This window comes from Canis aureus, chromosome 11 (genome assembly GCF_053574225.1).
Source record: "Canis aureus isolate CA01 chromosome 11, VMU_Caureus_v.1.0, whole genome shotgun sequence".
Classification (NCBI taxonomy): Eukaryota; Metazoa; Chordata; class Mammalia; order Carnivora; family Canidae; genus Canis; species Canis aureus.
Window position 1 is genome coordinate 46,829,460 of NC_135621.1, and position 16,958 is coordinate 46,846,417.

At 35.0% G+C, this 16,958-nt stretch overlaps 1 protein-coding gene across 6 annotated transcripts in view; it reads left to right on the top strand.

The window, feature by feature from the left end:
* Window positions 1-16,958, top strand: part of MGAT4A (alpha-1,3-mannosyl-glycoprotein 4-beta-N-acetylglucosaminyltransferase A) — a 155,593-nt gene that overhangs the window by 104,659 nt on the left and 33,976 nt on the right. For all 6 annotated transcript variants that reach the window (XM_077915096.1, XM_077915094.1, XM_077915097.1 and 3 more), the window contains 2 exons: window positions 12,672-12,718; window positions 15,819-15,932. In XM_077915096.1, the coding sequence (XP_077771222.1) occupies window positions 12,672-12,718; window positions 15,819-15,932 (161 nt within the window). The remainder of the gene's footprint in view (window positions 1-12,671; window positions 12,719-15,818; window positions 15,933-16,958) is intronic.

Sequence of the window (16,958 nt, forward strand, 5' to 3'; positions counted from 1 at the left end):
CTGGCAGCCCCGGTGGCCCAGTGGTTTGGAGCCGACCTTGGCCCGGGGTGTGATCCTGGAGACCCGGGATCCAGTCCCACATTGGGCTCCCTGCATGGAGCCTGCTTCTCTCCCTCTCCCTCTGCCTGTATCTCTGCCTCTCTCTCTCTTTCTGTCTGTCATGAATAAATAAAATCTTAAAAAAAATATCTGGTTTTCTCAAACTACTTCTCTTCCAGGTTTCCCATGTGCTTATTAAAGGTTTTTTTTTTTTTTTATACCACAGAATTAATAAGTCTGTGTTCTAGTTATTTTACTCTCAATTTGTTATGTGGATCTAGTGTGTTTTCAGTTTTGTGTTATTCCTTAGCTTGAAATGTTGCCTCTTCCTTTCTCTTTCTTAATCATCCTTCAGGTCCTTGCTCACCCCTTCTATGAAACTTTCCTATCACCCGTATGAATTTTATTTAGAGTAAATAGGTAGAAGTAAATTGATCTTTCGCAAACATTTTTAATTTTTGTAAAGGTGTTAATTACCTTTGGTCCACTTTAATGTATGAAAAAAAAAACGTGTAGAAGAATACCTATAGACGTTAAAATGTATAATCTTTTTATGCTTGTTAGACTTTCCGTTCTTCATGTTCTATTTTTCTTGAAGGGGAGGGTCCATAAGAACTCCCCTCTGGGAAGAGAGAAGACGCAGAAAAATAGTTACTAGATCTATTTTTGTTCTTTGTTCCTCTCTGGTGATTTCTCTCTTGGGGTCAGTTGGGCATAAATGATGAGACATTTATAGAACACGCAAGGTTTTGAACAGTTGACTGTTAATGTACTGTTTGACTCTATTCTAGAATTGCAGGAGTTAAGAGGAATAAATTCCAGTTACTCTGAAGGATCCATTGTACAATGCAAGTGTGATATTCAGATTTTAAGATTGTATCATTCTTATGTTTACTTTTACCTTACTTTTACTTTAAATTATAACCTTTGTATTTTAATAATCCTTTGTTGTCCGTGTGCCTCATTATTTGTTATATATTTTATGCTGTTTTATAATATTTTTTATACTGTACCATCATTTATATTATTTCTGTCACGACCATTTCTGACAAAACGTTTTCCTACTCTGGATTTTAGCAAAATTTGTTTTTCCTGTTCTGTTCTTGTATTTGGAGAATTCTCCGTTTTATGAATCTTGGTGGGAAGAAACCTCTCTCCCATTATGGAACCTAAGTATCCCAGGTAATTGCTTTACCAGTTCAAGCATATGACTTAGGCTCAGCTGCTTGGGTATTCCTATCCTGGACTTTGAGTGGAGCTTAATTATTTTTTGATCACACAGAAAACCCAAAAGAATAAACAGATAAATTATTAGAAATAATAGGGGAATTTATCAAGGTGACCAAGTGAGATCAATTTATATTTCTATATACCAGTAACAAAAAAGCATTTCTTCTAAATATATTTTTCTAAAGAAGCAAGGATTCTTGAATATGTCTCTGTTTGGGATTGTGTCATGTTTCCTTAAGATTAAATTCAGGTTTCACATTTTCTTGGTGAGGAGTAGTTTTTAATTTTGATGAAGTCTAATTTAATCAGTGTTTCCTTCTATGATTATTGTTCTCTGTGACCTAAGCAATTATTGCTTAGCCCCAAATTGTGAAGATTATCTCTTCTGAAAACTTTGTTTTAACTTCTTTATTAGGTCTGCAGTCCATCTTGGGTTAATTTTGGTTGTGCAGTAACATGGTGTTCACATTCATTTTTTCCACGTGGGTGTTCATGTACTCCACTACCTGTTGTTGAAGACACTTTCCTTTCCCCACCAGATCAGTTTGATGCCTTCTTTGTAAATCCAATGACCATATAGGTTTAGGTCTTTTTCTGTCCTATTACATTGATGTGTAGGTTGATCCTTATGCAAACACCTCACTATCCTGATTACTATTACTTTGAATTAAATATTGAAATCAGGTAGGGTTAAATCCTCCAATTTTGTTGTTTTGGGATTGATCTAGATATTTTGGACATTTAGACTCCTCACAGTCATTTCTAATATCTGGTGTTGCTTCATAGTAGCAAGTGCTTCAACTGGGTGTTTTTTCTTTTAAATTAATGGAGAGATATTTGGTCACAATTTTTCAGCTGTTTTTTGGCTAGCCATATAGTTTTTTTGTTTTTGCTGAGCTTCTCCCTTTTCTCTTATATTTTTGTATAGTTGCTCTGCTGGTTCCTTTTTAATGACTCATAGAAAGAAATAGCTTATTTTTCCCCCCTCTAGGCCAATAGTTTACGTGGGGGGAGGGGGCAAAGTAGTGTTCCAGACTAGTTTTTTTCTTTTCTTTTCTTTTCTTTTTTTTTTTAAATCAAAGACTGTCTTTGTAACTGCTACAGAGTCAGGATGCTTGCTGCAAATATAGTTAGTCTGTGCAATTCTTCAGGCTACCTCTGATTATTGGAACCACATTGAGTTCCTTTTGAGCTTAAGAAGTTTGGTTATTAATATGGATCTTACTGAAAATGGAGTTTACAGTTTTGTATCTGTTTCTCATTGATAATTCTGTATAATGTCAGTGCTTCCTAGGCAAATTCTATATAAGTGGCTTAATCTTTTCAAGTTAGTTTATTGTGCTTTCGGCTAGGGATTAGTTACCTGAGTGCTTTGGAACTTTTCCACGCAAGGCACCTGAGAAGGAGGTAGCTTCTGAAACAGTTGTATTCCATCTGGTTATGTTTTCTCAAGCTCTCATAATTGTCTGTTATCTTTTTAAAATAAAGGCAGAAGTATAGATATTGTTCTAATTATTCTTTCATTCACTGAACATGTATTTATTGAAGTACTAAAATGAAAGTACTGGAAGGATTTTAAAAAACCCACTGGATAGTAGATTATGTCCTTCACTTGTAATCTAGATTCCACAGGAATCTTTTTTCTCTTTCTTTTTGTTTTTCTGCATTAAAAAATATATATTAGTTATACACGCACATGGCTGAAGAGTCCCAGTAGTCTACAGAGTCTGTTATTCTAAACAGTAGTCTCCTGTCTTCACTTTTCCTAAAGCCCCTGCAATTTCCTTCTTTTCCCTTCTCCATTTCCCTCCCTCTGAGACCTGTTGAGGCTTCTAGCCTTGGCTGACTGGCAGTCAGGCAGAGCAGACCTCCCTATGATGCTATTCAGGTGACATTCTTTGATCTTTTCAAAGAACTAACTTTTGTTTTTTTTAATTTTTTATGGGAGTTCAATTTGCCAACATATAGCATAACACCCAGTGCTCATCCCGCCAAGTGCCCCCCTCAGTGCCCATCACCCAGTCACCCCAACCCCCTGCCCACCTCCCTTTCCACTACCCCTTATTCATTTCCCAGAGTTAGGTGTCACTCATGTTTTGTCACCCTCACTGATATGTTCACTCATTTTCTCTCCTTTCTCTTTATTCCCTTTTAGTCTTATTGACTTCATCATTTATTTTCCTGTCATGTTAATTTCCATTCTTTATTTTTCTTCCCTTCTGCTTGCTTTTAGTTTGCTTTACTCTTTTCCTAGATTTTTAGGTTTTCCTGAAATGTTAGATACTTTTTTCTAGAATTTTTTTAAAGATTTTATTTATTTGTTTTAGGGAGAGAGGACAGCATACGAGAGAGGGGCAGACGGGGAGGGTAAGATAGAGTGTCTAGTAGACTCCATGGTAAGCATGGAGCCCGTCACGGGGCTGAATCCTGGGAGTCTGAGATCATGACCTGAGTTAAAGCCAAGAGTAAGATGCTCAACTGAATGTGCCACCCAGGCACTCCTAGATTTTCTAGATTTTTCTGAATTCTTAGGTTATTGGCTGGAGATCTCTTCTAGTAGAGGCAATTTTAAGCTATAAATTTTTCTCTAAGCACACATTAGCTTCATCTCACAAATTCTGGTATGTCAGATTTTACTTTCATTCAGACCAAAATACTTTCTAATTACTGCTTTGACCCATAGGTTATTTAGAAATGTATTTAATTTAATGTGTTTAATTTTTACCTATTTGTAGATTTCCCAAATTTCCTTCTATTGTTTTGTTTCTAACTCAGGCCTTTTAAATTTATCAGTACTTGTTTATGGACTAGCATAGGATCTATCCTGGACAAGATTCCATGTTGCTTAAAAGAATGGATTCTGCTATTGTCCAAGAGGAAGGAGTGTTTTATAAATGTCTGTTAGATCAAATTGGTAGTGTTGTTCAGGTCTTCTGTAGACTTTCTGAGTATCTGTCTAGTGTTTCTGTTTTTTATTTTAAATTACAGATTACAGTGTTAAGTGTATCAGTAATGGTTTTGGCTTATAATTTTTTTAGCATTTTTATTTTAAAATGTTATACATTTGTTACAAATCATACAATGCCAATTAGGAAGAAATTGTACATACATAATGTCCTATTAAATTTGCATGTATTTCAACAGTTATTTACCAAAACAGTGATAAATACTAGGCATATCTTTGAATAAAACAAAACCTCAGCCCAATGAAACTTACTGGAAAGACATATTAAAAAACAAATACGGGGAGCCTGAGTAGCTCAGTGGTTGAGTATCTACCTTTGGCTCAGGTCATGATCCCGGGATCCTGGAATCAAGTCCCACATTGGGCTCCCCACATGGAGCCTGCTTCTCCCTCTACCTGTGTCTCTGCCTCTCTCTGTGTGTCTCTCATGAATAAATAAAATCTTAAAAAAAAAAACCCAATACATAATACATTAAGTGGTAGTAAATGCTTGAAGAGTAAATCAGAGCAATAGGAAAGGGAGTATGAGGTTGCCAGGGGATGGTTTATTAGAGTGGTCAGGACATGTGGGTAAAGACCTGAAGGATGCAAAGGTTGATTATTCCAAGCTGAATAACAGCATGTGCAAAGGGTCTAAGGCAAGAGTATTGCTTGGCACATTTTGTGAAACAGCAGGGAGAGGCCTGTAGGGCTGGAAAAGAAAAGATGAGAGGTTCACTAGCAGGAGGAAGTCAGAGAAAGAGTGGGGTGGGCCATGTCACATAGGACGCTACAGGCCGTTTTAAGAACTTTGTTTTTACTCTAAGGGGACTAACAAGGTTTTTTTATAGGGCTGCATGGCAGATATTTTAGGCTTTGCATGCTGTGCAGTTTCCGTTGCATCTATTCAGCTCTGCTGTTGTAGCCTGAAAACAGCCAGAAATAATATGTAAATGAATGGATGGGGTTGTGTTCCAGGAAATTTTTACTTTATGAAAACAGACAGTGGGTCTTTCTTGATCTAATTAACACAAAATTTTTTGAGGATTTTAAGTAGAGAAGACACTTGATTTACTTTTCATTCCTTTAAGTTACCTTAAAATACTTTATTTTGAAGTAATTTGGGGTTTATAGAAAATTTACAGAAATAATACAGAGTATTCCCTTCACTGAGCTTGCTGTAATGCTAACAACTTATCTAGACATGTTAAGATTATCAAAACCAGGAAACAAAAATTAGTATAATATTTGCTAAACTATAGACTTTATTCAAATTGGACATTTTTTAACTGAAGGTTGTTTTTCTGTGTTAGTGTCTAGTCCTAAATATCACATTGCATTTAGTTGTTCTGACTCCTTAGTTGCCTTCTATACATGATAGTTGCTTGTACTTTTCTTGTCTTTCATGAACTTGGAGATTTTTAATGAATACACTAGTCAGTTACATTGTAGAATGTCTTAGTTTGGATTTGTTTGATATTTTCTCATGATCAGACTGTAGTCATGCATTTGTGGCAAGAATAACCTGACTTACCTTTTAAAAGGGTCACATTGGCTTCTTTGGAAAGGGAAGCAAAGAATCTACTTAGGCAACTATTATAATATCCAAGTGAGGCATAGACTAGGATAATTGAAGAGGTGGTTGAGAATTTGAATGGTTTCTAATTAGAAAAGATTGAGAACTATTGCTGTACATCAACTATTTAGGAGAAAGAAAGGAAGAAAGACTAAGATTTATTGAAAGTGAAGTGTTTGACTATTCTTTTAACAACTTGACCATTTTAGAGACTAGTAAGGCTAACTATTTGTCAGCCTTTGCTGATACATCTGCATTGAATTTAAAGTATCATAAAGCCAAACATTAGATGGCTAGGAATAGCTTTTCTTGGACCCTAGGGAAATAAAATTTATTATGAGCTGCCAGCCCTATTCTAGCAAATGCTTGTCCTTTTAGTCCTTTTGATTTGTCACTTGTACACATTAACTTGCTGGAATTTTCATTGGTTCCTCATTAGGTAAAATGACAACTGTTTCAGGTCCTGAAGGACTGGACTTACCTTCCTGCTATAAGCAACTAGAAGGCTGGACAAAATGTGATTCATTTGTTCTCAGACATTGGACAGCAGACTATACACGATGGGATTCTCTTAAGACAAAAATAAATGCAGTGAATACCACATTTCCCCCAGCTTTCTGCCTGGAGATGTATTCCAGATCACAGTGCAGGAAAGGCAATCACAGAGAGTGAGTGGTTACTACAGAACAGAGTTGCAGAAAGGAAACTGCTACACAGAAAATGATGGTGCCTTTGGGTCCTTGTTGTATTGGGCCTTCCGTGCACAAGGTGAAATTCACAAGTCTGGGGGGAAGAATGATCAGGGATCTGCAACATGAACATTGCTGTTGCTTATACAGGATGACCTCTGACCATCCAGAATGGCAAGTCCTTGGTAATCACCCAGGGCATTTAATGGAGAATCCAGAGTCACTGCACTGTCTTTGAAATGATTATTCTAGACCCACCCCAGCAAAGCTTAAAAAGAGGTCTCTAAGGGATCAACTGACCCACAAATAACTGCCTCCAAAAAAAAAAAGCGCCCAACACTTTTAGAAAAACAAAATTAAGACATTCACCAATGTAGCATCTGTAATGTCTATTAAATAAAAAATGTAAGTATACCAAGGAGAGAAAAAAGTGAGCCATAACTAAAAGAAAATTTAGCTAATAGAAACAAATCTAGAAATGATAGAGGTGATAGAACTGGCAGGAAAGGATAATAAAACAACTGTTATAAACATTTTCAAGCACTTAACTCAACAAGGAAGAATGGAAGATGTATAAAAGAATCAAATGGTGGAGGAACATATAGCAATGAAAAGTAAAATATCTGAAATTTAAAATTTACTGTGTAATCTTAACAGATTAGATACCACAGAAAGCAGAATAAGTAAATTTAAGAATGATAATAGAATGTACCCAAAATTAATATATATAAAAAAAAAAAGACTGAAAAAGAACAGTGGTATTCACTACATTTATCTATGGGGTAATAGTAACTGATCTACCATATGAAACTCTAGAACGGAGAGGAGAAAGAAGGAATAATTGCTGAAATTTTTCCATATTTGAAGAAAAGTATAAATCTTTAGATTTAAGAAGTCCAGAAAATCCTAAGCAGAATAAACACAAAACTACTGTCAGGTATGTTATAATCAAATTGCTGAAAACCAGAGATAAAGAGAAGGTTTAGATAGAAGCCAAAGAAAAGACACATGCACAGAAAAAGATAAGAAAACTACAGTTTCTTGTTAGAAACTATGCCAGCCCAAGATGATGGAACAACATCTTTAAAGGACTGGAGGAGGAGCCTGTTTTTTCTAGTTTTAAATTTTTAGATAAATTGTCTTAGATTTAGTCATTGTTACGAAGTATTCATGCTACATATATCCTCGTGACACCCAGGTGTGTGGGCATCTCTAAAAGCAGTATACAGATACAGTGCCAGCTCTATCAAAATAACAGTGGCATTTTTCTCAGAACTAGAGCAAAGATTCAGAGATACCCTACTGGGTATCAGTTTGAGGGCCGGTCCACACTACTCCCATGCTTGGCCTTCTGCTATGTCATGGGCTTTAACTCTTGACCAGTGGGCATCTGAGTTCTAAGCAAGTTCGTTCATATTCTTTGATATTTTAAGTGTAATTTCTTTCACTACTTGATAGAATGAGTTAACAAAAAAGGAGTAAGAATAGAGAAGACTTGTACATTGCTATCAACCTAATGATACAAAATCTGAAGAGGTTATTTAGGAGGTAAATATCCAAGGTGGTGGACATTATTTTTGTGAACTCGTTTGAAAGACTATCTTTGTGGCCTGTTTGACTAATTCAGCCTTTTTTAAAAATTGAGTTATAATTGACATACAATATTATGTTCATTCAAATATCTAAGATGGCAATCCAATATTACATATTATAAAATGATCATCACAAAAGGTCTAGTTACCATCTGTCACCACACAAAATTGTTACAATATTATTGACTATATCCCTATGCGGTATATTGCATCTCCATGAATTACTTATTTTATAACTGGAAGTTTGTATCTCTTAATATCCTTCACCTGTTTCACGCATCTCCCCCCATCCACCCCACTGCAGTCACCAGTTCTGCATATCCATGAATCTGTTTTTATTCTGTTTGTAAACTTGTTTTGTTTTTTAGTTTCCACATACAAGCAAACTTATATTGTATTTGTCTGTGACTTATTTAGTATAGGTCCACCCATGTTGTCACAAATGACAAAATTTCATTCTTTTTTATAGCTGAATACGTTCCACTTTATAGATCACATTTTCTTTGTCCATTTATCTACTAATGGACACTTGAGTTGCTTCCATATCTTGCCTATTATAAATAATGCTGCATTGAACATAGGGATAAATATATCTTTTCAAATTAGTGCTTTTGTTTTTTTTTTTTTTTTAATAAATACCCAGGAGTGGAATTGCTGGACTGTATGGTAGCTTTATTTTATTTTATTTTTTTGTGGGTCCTCTGTACTATTTTCCACAGGACGCTGCACCAATTTATTTGCCCACCAACAGTGCACAAGGATTTCCTTTTCTCCATGTTCTTGCCAACACTTGTTATTTCTTGTCTTTTTAATTCTAGCCATCGTGACTGATTTGAGGTGGTATTTCATTGTTTTGATTTGCATTTCCCTGATAATTGTGACAGTGAGCATCTTTTCATGTGCCTGTGTGTCTTCTTTGGCAAAAATGTGTATTCAGGCTTTCTGCTCATTTAAAAAATCAGGTTGTTGAGGTTTTTGTTATTGAGTTGTAGTAGTTCTTCATATATTTTGGATAGCAACCATTCCAAGTATCTCTTCCCATTCCCATTCTCGGAATGCCTTTTCATTTTGTTGATGGTTTCCTTCGCTGTGCAAAAGTTTTGTGTAATGTAGTTCCATTTGTTGATATTTTCCTTTTGTTTCCCTTGCTTGAGGAGACGTATCCAAAAAAAATGTTACTGAGAATGATGTCCAAGTGTTTAATGCCTGTTTTTATCCTAGGAGTTTTATAGTTTCATCTCTTACTTAAGTTTTCAGTGCATTCTGAGTTAATTTTTTTCTTTTTTGGTATGGTGTAAGAAAGTGGTCCAGTTTCATTCTTTTCCATGTGATTGTGCAGTTTTCCCAACACAACTGATCAAAAAAGCTGTCTTTACTCCTTTGTATGTTGTCTCTTTGTTGTAGATTGACCATTTAAGGGTTTATTTCTGGGCTCTCTTCTATTCTGTTGATCTGTCTTTTTCCATCAGTACCATATTGTCTTGAATACTATAGCTTTGGAATATAGTCTGAAATTGGGAGTATGTTACCTCCAATTTTATTATTCTTTTTTCTTAAAATTGCTTTGACTGTTTGTGGTTTTTTGTGGTTATTTACAAACTGTAGGATTATTTGTTCTAGTTCTGAGAAAAATGCCATGGGTGTTTTGATAGGGATTGATTGACTCTGTAGACTGCTTTGAGTAGTGTGGACATTGTAACAATTCTTCCAATCTATGCACATGGTTTATCTTTCCATTTGTTTGTGTCGTCTTCAGTTTTTTCCATCAGTATCTTGGAGTTTTCAGAGTATAGATCTTTTACCACCTTGGTTAAATTTATTCCTAGGTATTTTATTTGTTTTGATGCAATTATAAATAGGTTGGCTTTCTTAATTTTTTTTTCTGATAGTTGATTATTAGTGTATGGGAACACAACAGTATGTTAACTGTGTCGTATAATGTTACTGAATTTATGTTCCATGAAAAGAATGTGTATTATGTTGGTTTGGGGTGGAGTATTCTGTACTCTGTCCCACCAGCACTGGTCCAGTGCAGTAATATGACCTAAGCTTTTCTGTTCAGCATTCTGTTGATCTTGTATTCCCAATTTGCACTATATAATACATTCACAAATTATACATATATACTATTAATAGCATAATTATACTCCCAAAAATATTTAAAAAATAGAAAATGGCTTTTTACATTTAACTTTTTTAATCCTGTTTTTTGTAATTTACCTATTTATTAGTCATAGTTATGCAGTTTTAGAACTCAGTTTTAGAACATTTCATCACCCCAAAAAACAACTCTATACCTCTTAGCCAACCTCATTAATACCCTTCTCCCTCCAGCTCTAGGTAACCACTAATGTACTTTCTGTTTAAATAGACTGTTCAGTTCTGGACATTTTATACAAATATGGTCATATAATATGTAGTTACACATTTGTAACTGGGCTTTTTTCACTTGGCATAATGTGTTCAAGGCTCATCCCTGTTGTAGTATGTATTAATAATATCTTAGTTTTAATATAAAAATATTTAATTTTACTTAACCATGAGGCACACTTGATTCTTCTGGAAAAAATGTTCTTTCTTTTTCTATGTATGTACACTTTTCTCCCCACCTAGCCCAAACATACCATTCACATACCCCTAGAATACATATATTTCAGTTTTATGTTCACAGATACATTCCTAAAATTGTGTGATAATACTGCCTTTTAAAAAGTTCCCACATGCCTTTCAAAAAACATCTCAGGAAAAAGCACTTAGTTTAAAGCAAGCAAACTCCAAGATCTCAGTTACTGCCTATCTTACTGTCAACATGTAAGAGTCAGGGAGAAGCAAATAGAGGCCCTAATGGAGATAAAGATTGGGCTGTTTGTTTCTAGGCCAGTTATGCATTTAGCTTTTTTCAGAGGCTTCCCAAAACAAATCCCTTAGCTGACATCAGAAAGGATTGATTCTCTTGTACAAAAGTGACACCAGCTGCAGTCATTTAAGCAAATCTTTTGCTATTTATGTCAATTAACATGGAACATAAGGATTACAGATAATATTAGATACGATTCACTTGAATTTCATATTTTTATTTTATTACATATTACTTAATAAATCTACATTTGCATATGCTTATTATTCTTGGCCCACCTCTTGAACAGCCTACTGGGGACAGAGCTGATCTTGTTCATCTCTGTATTCATTTTTCCTTGGCTGGGCAAATTACTGGCCCTTAATAAATGCTTATCAAATTGAATTATAGGTTGTTGTTTAAACATTAATGTCTATATAAATCAATTCTGATGATATTCTCCAAAATTATAGCTGATGAGTGGTAAGGTACTCAGTGAATAATTAAGGAGAGGTCACTGACTGATGTTTGGGTTTATATAGGGAAAGTACAGAAAGTTTTGAGTTGTGTGCCAGTTGTATCTCCGTAGTTGTTAAGAGTTTGAAGGTTGTGGTCTTAAGGTATCATTCCTCAGTCTTTAAATTTAACAGTAGAAATAGGAATTACTTTCAATTAACAGAAATTAAGGTTAAGATACTTTTCCAGAAAATCTTCTATGTATACAACTTTTTATAGCTTAATAGTTTTGTAATTCCCAGGATTAAGCATTATCTTTTTGTTTCGAACTGTTTCTTCAAGTATGAAGTGTTTTGGTGGTCTTTATAACACAGATCATAATTTATGTATTATTGATTCCTTCTGACAATTGAATGTTTTAATATAAGCCATGAATGTATTTAAAATTGGTAGACAGTATTAGATTGTTATTTGTACATAATTTGTTGATTGCTTGATTGATAGAAACTGCCTGAGTACTGGGGAGGGGCAGGAAGAGAATCTTAAGCAGGTTCCATGCCCAACTCCAAGCTGGGAGCAGGGCTCAATCCCAGGACCCTGAGATTATGACCTGAGCCGAAATCAAGAGTTAGATGCTTAACCGACTGAGCCACCCAGGCGCCTCTATTTATATGTAGTTTTAAAGTACACACGTCTGATAAACATTAATTTCTAACTGTGGATAAAGCGATTTTTGACTTGGGGTCTCATTATAAGCCTAATAATGATGATAATAATACAGATGATAAAAGCTTTTTTATTACATGGTTTTATCATTTAGTTTCATAGTCTCTAAGGTATTTTTTCCTCCTGCTTGTATTTTTTTTATATATATAGGATAGGAAAGGAAGGCTCACAGACTCAGTTATACAGGCCAGGTAACTACAGAGACAAATCTTGAACTTAAGGTTTATGATTGCAAAAGGAAAAATCTTTCCCTATAGCATGGTGCATCTGTTATTTATTTATTAACTACTTATAGTTCAGTGGTTTAAAAATAAGTAGAAACAGTTTCTGTACTCAGTTTTTTCTACTGAATTAAAAACCATTGAAGGTAATAAAAACTGACATCTGCTTAATATATTAGTACATTGTACTAATGATTCAGTGATATATTGTAGTGCAACAAAGTAGAATATAGAACTGCAAATCCATAAGTTGTCTGAAAATTTAATGTAATGCTTTCGTTGAATGTTGTAATTCTTTTTCAGGATTTAATATTAACAAAATTTAAAAACATTAATGTATTGCAATTTTTTTTCTTTCCCAGACAGATAGTGATTATGTACACAGTGTTGTAGCCAACCTGGAGAAAGAGTAAGTTCTTAATTATGAAAATGGAAATATTTTATTTTATTTTATTTTTTAATAATAAATTTATTTTTTTATTGGTGTTCAATTTGCCAATATACAGAATAACACCCAGTGCTCATCCCGTCAAGTGCCTCCCACCCAGTCACCCCCACACCCTGCCCTCCTCTCCTTCCACCACCCATAGTTCGTTTCCCAGAGTTAGGAGTCTTCCATTTTCTGTCTCCCTTTCTGATATTTCCTACCCATTTCTTCTCCCTTCCCCTATATTCCCTTTCACTATTATTTATATTCCCCAAATGAATGAGACCATATAATGTTTGTCCTTCTCCGATTGACTTATTTCACTCAGCATAATACCCTCCAGTTCATCCATGTCGAAGCAAATGGGGGGTATTTGTCGTGTCTAATGGCTGAGTAATATTCCATTGTATACATAGACCACATCTTCTTTATCCATTCATCTTTCGATGGACACTGAGGCTCCTTCCACAGTTTGGCTATTGTGGACATTGCTGCTAGAAACATTGGGGTGCAGGTGTCCCGGCGTTTCATTGTATCTGTATGTTTGGGGTAAATCCCCAGCAGTGCAATTGCTGGGTCGTAGGGCAGATCTATTTTTAACTCTTTGAGGAACCTCCACACAGTTTTCCAGAGTGGCTGCACCAGTTCACATTCCCACCAACAGTGCAAGAGGGTTCCCTTTTCTCTGCATCCTCTCCAACATTTGTGGTTTCCTGCCTTGTTAATTTTCACCATTCTCACTGGTGTGAGGTGGTATCTCATTGTGGTTTTGATTTGTATTTCCCTGATGGCAAGTGATGCGGAGCATTTTCTCATGTGCGTGTTGGCCATGTCTATGTCTTCCTCTGTGAGATTTCTGTTCATGTCTTTTGCCCATTTCATGATTGGATTGTTTGTTTCTTTGGTGTTGAGTTTAATAAGTTCTTTATAGATCTTGGAAACTAGCCCTTTATCTGATACATCATTTGCAAATACCTTCTCCCATTCTGTAGGTTGTCTTTGAGTTTTGTTGACTGTATCCTTTGCTGTGCAAAAGCTTCTTATCTTGATGAAGTCCCAATAGTTCATTTTTGCTTTTGTTTCTTTTGCCTTCGTGGATGTATCTTGCAAGAAGTTACTGTGGCCGAGTTCAAAAAGGGTGTTGCCTGTGTTCTCCTCTAGGATTTTTTTTTTAATTTTTTATTTATTTATGATAGTCAGAGAGAGAGAGAGAGAGAGAGAGAGAGAGAGAGGCAGAGACACAGGCAGAGGGAGAAGCAGGCTCCATGAACCGGGAGCCCGACGTCAGATTCGATCCCGTGTCTCCAGGATCGCGCCCTGGGCCAAAGGCAGGCGCCAAACCGCTGCGCCACCCAGGGTCTTTCTCACATTTAGATCTTACATCCAGAAAATGGAAATATTTTAATTACTGGTACTGGCCTTTTGCTAAAAGAAAATGCCTTTTTTCTAGTTCATTTCTCTGTGGAGTTTAGTGTTCATTGGCCACTACCATTGATCTTTTATATTTTCATAAAGTACATGCGTATATACCCAGTTTTCTGATTATGGGTAAATTGGTGTATTTCAGAATAGAAAATATTTGAATGTCCTACATCTGTAACCCTATCAAATAAATTTTAAGTCTTGAAGACAGTGAATATAGAGAGAGTCATATGTCTTTCACCCTCTTTCGACTAAGATAAAAAACTTTCTGCTGTCAGGGGTAGACCGTCTTATAGCAGTTTCAAACCTCAGTGCTAAAAACTATGGCTAAGTCTTTTCTATTCTGCAAAGATTGAGTAACAATTTATTGTGAGAAAGGCACTTAGCAACTAACAGATGGAAAGCTTAGTTTCAGATATTGTTCATTTTTATAGTATCACCTTCATAGTTTAATAGTGATATCCTAAAAACTAGTCTTGATAAGAGTTTATTCATTGACTTTTACTTGTTTTGCCCCAAAGATGTGACTTTTACTTAAAAAGACAAAAAGAAACAATTGTCAACTCTAGATTTAAAATAATGTGGTTCTTTATCAAAATGCTAAAACCAGAGATTTTTAAAAATATATATGGAGTTCAGAACTAAATTGTGCATTTGTTAGATTTTTTTCCCTCAAGTATTCAATTTCTTGGCATCCCTTTATATAAACACAATTTAGTATAGACTCAAATATAGGAACAGGGCAATAATTACTGACCCCTCCTCCCATAAACCACATGGGCAGGTCTGTGGGGCTCATGCTGTGATTTTGTAGTTTCTCTTCTCCATGTGTGGAAACCCCAAGCCCAGAAAAAAAGTACAGCTGAGCATGAAGAACATTTGTGTGAAGGCGGGTAGTTGCACAAAGATTTTGTGGAGATTTACGAAAATTAAATGAGGGAGAATGTAAATATGAAAGAAAGTACATTTGAGTTAGTAAAGCTGTTTACAAAAACTTTAGAACAGGTTTTCTCAACCTTGGCACTATGGACATTTTGGGCTAAATAATTTTTTGTTGTCAGGACCGTTATTCACATTGTAGGATATTTAGCAGCATCCTTGGTGTCTGCGCACTAAATGTCAATGGTACTGCCCACAGGACAACCAGATTCATCTAGACATTGCTCAATGTACACATGGAGGACAAGATGGCCCTCAGTTGAGAAATGACTAGGTTAGGATGACATGTAGTCTATAACTCACAACTAAACTGTCCTGAAAGTTGGGGCACTTTGGTTTTTGCATAAAGATATAGAAATAGACGCACACATTCCTTTGTTTTTCTTTAATTCTGTAATTTTCTGTGATACCTTGATTTAATTTTTTAAAAATTTTCCTATTTTTTAGGAATATTCCTGCAGCTGGCCTAGAATTTCTATATTTCTCTAAGGATAGTAGCATTTTACACTGTTTTAAAAGCATTATTTAAAAATAAAAACTTCATGTTATTGGAAAAAATTTGTATTTTCTGGCAAGTAAAACCAATAATGAGCTACTTCTATGAGCACACAGTGACCATAACAGTATGCCTTACTGATGTGTTTTGTTAAACACAGTAAATTGAGCATTATGATAAAATCCCACAGAATTTAAATAATTCAGCTAACCTTTCTTTTGGCAGATTTTCTAAAGAAATCACTTCTGGCTTGGTGGAAATAATATCACCTCCTGAAAGCTATTATCCTGACCTGACAAACTTAAAGGAGACATTTGGAGACTCCAAAGAAAGAGTAAGGTGAGCCTGTGTTGTTTAAGATCTCCCACCCTTGTGAGTATGATGTGTAATAAATGCAGCTCTCCTTTACAGAAATATAATATGTTTTAAGGTTGAGCTAATTTGTGAGAGCTTATGAATTTTTGGTTATTTGTTTGGAAATTCTATGGAGTTTCTAACAAGAGATTGAATTTGGTATGCTCAATAACTTTTATAACTGCTCTTCTGTGGGGTTGTAACTTTTCCTAAGAGTATATTCAGAATAATTCAAAAGCTAGTTTAGATAGAAACTTCATATCTGTATGAAAAATAAATGAGAACTGATTCAGTGGAAGTGATAAAAACAATATTACTGTTCTGCAGAATTACACTGTAATAATGTAAAAATCCAGTCAACTGGATTTATTTGTCTCTAAATCTATTAAGAATGCTGTAATCTAAGAAATCCTGATATTAGTTTTGGATTTTATATAACTAGAAAAAAGGAAAAAAAATAGTGTTGGGGGGAGAGATTTATTATATTTCTTGAGTTGTTAATTTGAAAGATAGATCCACATAGTTGGTTGTCTCTCAATAAATACAGTTTTAGTCTTACAAAATTTAGGAATGAATTTGGTGAAAAATTCTAGGTCTTATTAAATTCAAAACAGCTTACAAGGTATATTCTGGAGAAGTTTACTTAGTATGAGTTAAACCTTTTATTTTATGTTTTTTTTCCCTTTAACTAGCTTTACAACCACTTCTATTGTTCAACATTAGTCTTTCTGTAGGCTACCAGGAATTCAGTAAAAGGACTTAATATTGTAAACCTTAAAGTATTTTGTTTTTTTTTTAAGCATTCAGTACAATGTTTATTAATTTCTGCCTTTATGCAAAGCACAGTCCTAGGCACCAAAGCAGTGATCCCCAAAGCATGAGTTCCCAGAGACATTAATATGTTACATTTTTTAAAAGGGCCTGTGGTCAAAGAAGTTTGGGAAGTTGGACTAAAAAGATTTTTTTTTAACAAATGTATTTACTGTTGGATGTTTCAACATCTTCTAATAT